The sequence below is a fragment of the Sander lucioperca genome, chromosome 15 (assembly GCF_008315115.2).
Source record: "Sander lucioperca isolate FBNREF2018 chromosome 15, SLUC_FBN_1.2, whole genome shotgun sequence".
Classification (NCBI taxonomy): domain Eukaryota; kingdom Metazoa; phylum Chordata; class Actinopteri; order Perciformes; family Percidae; genus Sander; species Sander lucioperca.
In genome coordinates, this window is record NC_050187.1 from 7,435,399 (window position 1) to 7,442,898 (window position 7,500).

General features: G+C 46.7%; 1 protein-coding gene across 4 annotated transcripts in view; it reads right to left on the reverse strand.

Moving 5' to 3' along the window:
- Positions 1-7,500, reverse strand: part of LOC116066727 (cullin-9) — an 88,977-nt gene that overhangs the window by 58,729 nt on the left and 22,748 nt on the right. For all 4 annotated transcript variants that reach the window (XM_035992576.1, XM_035992575.1, XM_035992573.1 and 1 more), the window contains exons 14-19: positions 6,154-6,350; positions 5,689-5,837; positions 2,257-2,345; positions 1,418-1,523; positions 615-842; positions 1-4 (exon numbers count right to left, since the gene is read on the reverse strand). The exon at positions 1-4 is cut by the window's left edge and continues 87 nt beyond it. In XM_035992576.1, coding sequence (XP_035848469.1) covers positions 1-4; positions 615-842; positions 1,418-1,523; positions 2,257-2,345; positions 5,689-5,837; positions 6,154-6,350 — 773 coding nt within the window. The remainder of the gene's footprint in view (positions 5-614; positions 843-1,417; positions 1,524-2,256; positions 2,346-5,688; positions 5,838-6,153; positions 6,351-7,500) is intronic.

Consider the following 7,500-nt stretch of genomic DNA (forward strand, 5'->3'; position numbering starts at 1 on the left):
CCATCTGACAGGAAACAGGAAGTACACCAGCTGAGACTACGTAACCATAAAGGGCATTATTAGGGATCCCAGAGCAACTTCTAGGCAAGTCCCGCCCTGCCAAGCAGCCCAATTGGTCAGGGGATAGGACCTGAACAAATCAGGTTCTGTTATATCATATCATTGTCCAAAGAACACACACACACACACACACACAGAGACACACACACACACACACACACACACACACACACACACAAAGAGACACACACACACACATACACATACAGAGACAGACACACACACATACACACATACAGAGACAGACACACACATACACACATACAGAGACAGACACACACATACACACATACAGAGACAGACACACACATACAGAGACAGACACACACATACACACACACAGACACAGAGACACACACATACACACAGACACTGAGAGACACACACATACAGACAGAGACACATATACACACACACACACACACACACACTCCGTTCCCTTGCGTAAGCCAATAGCAGGGTGTGAATGCTGTTGAAGGGCGGGTCTTGTGTAGCAGTGGGTTCTATAACGGTGAGGAGGAGGAAGGACAGGAGAAGTTAACCGCTGAGCGTACCTGGATACATCCGGCGAGCACGCTGGTGGTCATCTTCTTGTAGAGGCTGGCGTACTTCTCACAGTCGGTGATGAGGTCTCTGAGCTCGGTGAGCAGCAGCAGGCTGGTGCTGTGTTTGTCCAGAGCTTTGCCCAGAGCGTCCTTGGTCCCCAGCCGGCACATCACCACCGCGTAGTCTTTGTTCAGGGACGCCAGCCGGTACAGGAAGCGGATAAACAGCTGCACCACCTGGCAGCAATCACAGGAGGGTTAGAGACTAGCACCGCCTAGCAGCCAATCACAGGAGGGTTAGAGACTAGAACCGCCTAGCAGCCAATCACAGGAGGGTTAGAGACTAGAACCGCCTAGCAGCCAATCACAGGAGGGTTAGAGACTAGCACCGCCTAGCAGCCAATCACAGGAGGGTTAGAGACTAGCCTAGCAGCCAATCACAGGAGGGTTAGAGACTAGCCTAGCAGCCAATCACAGGAGGTTTAGAGACTAGCACTGCCTAGCAGCCAATCACAGGAGGGTTAGAGACTAGAACTGCCTAGCAGCCAATCACAGGAGGCTTAGAGACTAGCACCGCCTAGCAGCCAATCACAGGAGGTTTAGAGACTAACACCGCCTAGCAGCCAATCACAGGAGGGCTTTATTACCACTTTTTTTTCTTATAATATTTCGACTTTATTCTTGAAATAAAGACTTTTTTTCTTGAAATATTACAACTTTCTTCTCTTGAAATATGATGAATTCTTGATTGAATTATTAGTTTTTTGTCTTTAAATATTGTGACTTTTGCCGTGAGTTTGCGTGTCTTGTACCTCTCTGTCGCTGATGAAGGCCGTCATGGAGGACAGGCAGGGCTCGATGCTCTCGTGCCACGGGAGCACGTCCTCCTCGTAGTTGTCCAGGAACTTGTTCAGGATCCTGAGGGAATCAGACGAGCAGGGAGACAAACAGCCAATCAGATGAGCAGGGAGCGGGGTCGGAGCCAGGCTCTCAGTACAGTGGGGGCGGAGCTAGACCCTCAGTACAGTTGGGGGGGGGGGAGCTAGACTCAGTACAGTGGGGGCGGAGCCAGACTCAGTACAGTGGGGGCGGAGCTAGAGTCTCAGTACAGTGGGGGCGGAGCTTCATCATGGGGCCCTCTGCTACCAAGTAATTTTAAAATTAAAACCATTAAATAAAAACGGTAAAATATGTGATGAATGCATGTTATAATCTGTCACTAGTTGAGCCAAGTCAGCCTATATGTCAAAGAAAACAAAGAAAAGACACGTTTAACAAGTTTGTGTTGACGAACAAGTGAAAATGTTTCAGCACCACAGACAGAGACAGCAGATGGACAGAGATGGTGCTGAACAGCTGTTGCTGTCCGTGGTGCTGAACAGGCCAAGAGCTCTCAATCAGTGCCACACTATATAACTGACATGGCTCTATTATATATATGTTTGATAAGAAGAGCTGGATCATCACAACGTGAGATCATATGCAGTAATTAGCTTATTTCAGCTAATAATCTGCAACGTGTCACTTTGGGCCCCGTTCTCGTCAAGTGACGCAAGATCTGCACCGTTTGAGGGGCCGCTAATTGGCCATGGGGGTCAAAGGTCACAGTACCTGAGGTCATCACCACCATGGGGGTCAAAGGTCACAGTACCTGAGGATGGAGAGCTGGACGGCCCGGTCGGCTCGGTGCTGCTCTATCAGACGGACCAGATCCTGATACGTGTCTCGACTGTGGGTCACCTGAACAAACAACAATCAGTAGTTATTTGGAGAATTCTCTGTCTCTGTGTGTGTGTGTGTGTGTGTGTGTGTGTGTGTGTGTGTGTGTGTGTGTGTGTGTGTGTGTGTGTGTGTGTCTCTGTATACAGTATTAGAGGACCACTAAGGTCTATATAAAAGAGACTTCAGATACAGTATTAGAGGACCACTAAGGTCTATATAAAAGAGACTTCAGATACAGTATTAGAGGACCACTAAGGTCTATATAAAGAGACTTCAGATACAGTATTAGGGGACCACTAAGGTCTATATAAAAGAGACTTCAGATACAGTATTAGGGGACCACTAAGGTCTATATAAAGAGACTTCAGATACAGTATTAGGGGACCACTAAGGTCTATATAAAGAGACTTCAGATACAGTATTAGGGGACCACTAAGGTCTATATAAAGAGACTTCAGATACAGTATTAGGGGACCACTAAGGTCTATATAAAGAGACTTCAGATACAGTATTAGAGGACCACTAAGGTCTATATAAAGAGACTTCAGATACAGTATTAGAGGACCACTAAGGTCTATATAAAAGAGACTTCAGATACAGTATTAGGGGACCACTAAGGTCTATATAAAGAGACTTCAGATACAGTATTAGGGGACCACTAAGGTCTATATAAAAGAGACTTCAGATACAGTATTAGAGGACCACTAAGGTCTATATAAAAGAGACTTCAGATACAGTATTAGGGGACCACTAAGGTCTATATAAAGAGACTTCAGATACAGTATTAGGGGACCACTAAGGTCTATATAAAGAGACTTCAGATACAGTATTAGGGGACCACTAAGGTCTATATAAAAGAGACTTCAGATACAGTATTAGAGGACCACTAAGGTCTATATAAAGAGACTTCAGATACAGTATTAGGGGACCACTAAGGTCTATATAAAGAGACTTCAGATACAGTATTAGAGGACCACTAAGGTCTATATAAAAGAGACTTCAGATACAGTATTAGGGGACCACTAAGGTCTATATAAAGAGACTTCAGATACAGTATTAGGGGACCACTAAGACCTATATAAAAGAGACTTCAGATACAGTATTAGAGGACCACTAAGGTCTATATAAAAGCACCCAAAGACCACCATGTCATGGGACCTTTAATACATCTTACTTTATTCTACATTACACTATTACATAAGTTTTGTGACAATGTATTTTGCAGCTGATCTAAGAGGCTTTTTAAAGACTTTATTTAGCTTCAGAAGTTGGAGAACTTTCTAAACACATGAAGAAACTCTTCATCCTTCAGTGAGCCATTAAAGATGAACTGAACTGGAATTTGAGTAAAGGTGATATAACAGATGTATTTTATTTCTTCTCATTGGTACAATGATTAAAATGGCTGAATTTGTTAAAAGGGATAAAACGGTACATTGAAAGTGTTGTTGTTGTTACACGGGCGCCGCCATGTTGGAATTCCACAATCGGCTACGTCACTGGCATGGTAAGCAGCCATGGGATGTAAACAGTCTGAGGCTAACGGACATGGCTGAGGAAACGGAAACCAACAGGTCTAGGGGGGGTCATACTGCATTGCCCCTGGCTGCAGTAATGAACTGTAGAGGGCTAAGGCAGCTGGGGTTAGGATACATTTCCACAGGCTACCTTTGACCTTAAAACCTTTTGCCTTAAAACTGGCTAGCCCTCCGACAGCCCCTAGATTTAGAGTCTGTAACGAGCATTTTTTAGCGACAGACTATTTTGATTCAACAGGGTCACTGGTGAGGGTTAAGTCCAACAGACTGAAACCTGAGGCCATTCCGTCAATGATCGATTTTTCAGGCTACAGTACAGGGCAGACTGATAGACCAACGGCAAGACACTAACACCGATGCTATCTGCCGCAGAGACAGGGCGCTGAAACGCTCACATCAGGCAGAGGACAGAGAGGTATGTTTAGCTGTTATCCAGCATGCTAGCAAGTCTACTAGGCAAAGGGCTGGATGTAACGTTGTTGTGACATACACAAAACACGTACATTTTCACTTACACGCACAAATACAGCCTGACGTGTAGGCTTTATAACGTTCAACAAAACTGAGACTGACACACTGGGCATTCACTGAAATTGAGTCACAAAACCAGATAGGTAGCTAGATACCAAACGATCCAAACACTTATGTCAAACTCCACAAGCTAGCGCTCCGACCATAGACTGTATAAATAAACCATGACTCCGATGATATCACAGTAACCAAACCACAGCGGGTCTGTAAACAGACTCCAACGTCCCTTTCTACTCACCCTGAAGCTAGCTGATGTCTCAGGGCACATTGTTGATGCAGAGGGAGTTCAACTCACAGAAACAGCTGCTAGTTCCATAATAAGAGGTATCTGTGCAGGATCCATCCATCAACGACCACAAGGAAAAAATCTGACAACTCTGCACTAGCCTAAAGTAAACGGCAAAACTGGTGAATCCTCCGTGCATCCGTCACCCTGGGGTGACTCCTTCTTATATACAGTCTATGGGTGACTCTCCTACGTGCAGCTAACTTTTTTTTTTTTTTTTTTTTTTAACTTTATTTATTTTGGTTTTAACATTTTGCGTGCAGCTAACTTAACAAGCGATCCCATTGGATGAATTCGTCCAATCACATTTTCCATTTATCTGCCTCGATTTTCTAAAACGCACAGCACCTTTTCTATTTCCTCTAAATGTACACGATATATAAGCAGTCTCTATTCCCTAAAATGCATAATGTGCTTGGATACAATAAATGAGAGTGCATGACAGGTAGATGGTCCAGGTTGACCTCTCAGTTGCAGTGTCCATGCTCCGGCAGCGCCCACACACACACACACACACACACACACACACACCAGTCACTCCCCCCCAAACGATCTGAAGGTGGAGCCTGAAACAGATCGTCCTCCATGTGGTGGTAGTCAGACACTACAGGCCTGTCCCTCACAGGCTCAAATGTGTAACCCATGCCATTAAAATTACTCACTTTCATGTGTATTTAATATGCTGCACTGTAGCCTATATACCTCCGCAGGTCCTACCATGCCAGTGACGTCATCGAAATTGTCAGCGTTCTAATACTAACAAACGTAATTTTTGTGTTGCTTAAAAAAAAGCTATATTGATTTTTTTTTTTTTTTAATTACAATTTTTAGTGTAATTTATTTTTATTTGTCATAACCAACACGTTATCAACGTTTATTCTTTCAGTTCAGTTCATCTTTAAGCAGGGCTTAGTGAAGAGGGAGACAGGTGTGAGTAGGAGGAGCAGAGAGGGAGACAGGTGTGAGTAGGAGGAGCAGAGAGGGAGACAGGTGTGAGTAGAAGTACCTGGCTGCGTTGGTCCTCTAGCTGTGAGGTGTCGTCACACAGCAGCTGCTCCAGAGTCTGGATCACCTCTTTAGTGGCCGCCAGCTCCTTCAGACTCACCACCAACATCTGCAGCTCCGTGTCCTTAAAGTCCAGCTGCTCTCGACACTCTGAAGACAGACAGACAGACAGACAGAGAGAGAGAGAGAGAGAGAGAGAGAGACAGGCAGGCAGGCAGGCAGACAGACAGACAGAGAGACAGAGAGACAGACAGACAGGCAGGCAGAGACAAACAGAGACACACACACACAGACAGGTTAGCGGTCTCTCTGTCTCTCTCTCTCTGTCTCTCTCTCTCTGTCTCTCTCTCTCCCTCCCTCTCCCTTCCCCCCCTCCCCCCCCCTCTCTCTCCCTCTCTCCCCCTTCTCTCTCTCTTTCCCCCCCTCTCTTCCCCTCCCCCTCTCTCTCTCCCCCCCTCCCCGTTACCTTTGCTCTCCAGCTTGTGCACCATGGAGATGTGGTTGAGTGCGATGATGGCGAGCATGGTCTCGGCTCTGGACAGAGTCAGACACTTCTTGAGGACGGCGGTGACGTCGGCGGCCACCAGCTGCTCCGCCAGGCTCTTGTGGTTGGAGATGAGCATGATGATGACGAGCAGGCCGTTACGCACCGACAGCATGCAGCTGCACAATCATCACAAACGGGAGGCAGAGCATCAGCACACTAGTCAGGGTACACTCACAATTCTCCAAGTTAGGATGACATTTAACGCAAACGTAACGACCATATAACTGAACATCTGAGTGGGTTTAAAGCCTGAGAGAAGAAGGATTTACTGAGTAATGGTACATGATTTATAATACTCACTTTAATTCATCAACCTGTAATGTTCTAACATCCAAGTTACACTAAATGGAGTAAATTGTAAAGTTACAGACACACACACACACACACACACACAGAGAGCTACACACAGTGACACAAACAGACACACACACAGAGCCACACACAGAGCCACACACACACACACACACACACACACATTACATGTTTAGCGGTCTCTCTCTCTCTGCAGAGAGCATGAACACCTGAAGCTGCAGCATTGCATTCTGGGAGATAGTGGCCCAATCCCAAAGTGAGCCCTGAGGACTTCATTGATCTCAGGTGCTGAGTGAGTGAGTGTGTGAGGCCACATGGGCTCAGATCGGTAGAAATGGGATTGGGACAGCACTGCACGAGATCACATGTTACCATGGTGACGTTTAATAACAAAGATGTTGCTGACACTTGCCGGTTTGGGAATTTTCATTTTAAGTTTGTAGCTTTCCACGCGGCCAAGGCTCAGGAGACGGCTGCCTGATTCCAGGTTTTCACCCTCTTGTTCTACGAGCTGGACAACAGGCTGGTCTGTTCTCATTCCCCCTGCTCTGGTGTTCCCCCTCTCATTCCCCCTGCTCTGATGTTTCCCCCTCTCATTCCCCCTGCTCTGGTGTTTCCCCCTCTCATTCCCCCTGCTCTGGTGTTTCCCCCTCTCATTCCCCCTGCTCTGGTGTTTCCCCCTCTCATTCCCCCTGCTCTGATGTTTCCCCCTCTCATTCCTCCTGCTCTGGTGTTCCCCCCTCTCATTCCCCCTGCTCTGGCGTTTCCCTCTCTCATTCCCCCTGCTCTGGCGTTTCCCTCTCTCATTCCCCCTGCTCTGGTGTGTCCCCCTCTCATTCCCCCTGCTCTGGCGTTCCCCCTCTCATTCCCCCTGCTCTGGCGTATCCCTCTCTCATTCCCCCTGCTCTGGCGTTTCCCTCTCTCATTCCCCCTGCTCTGGTGTGTCCCCCTCTC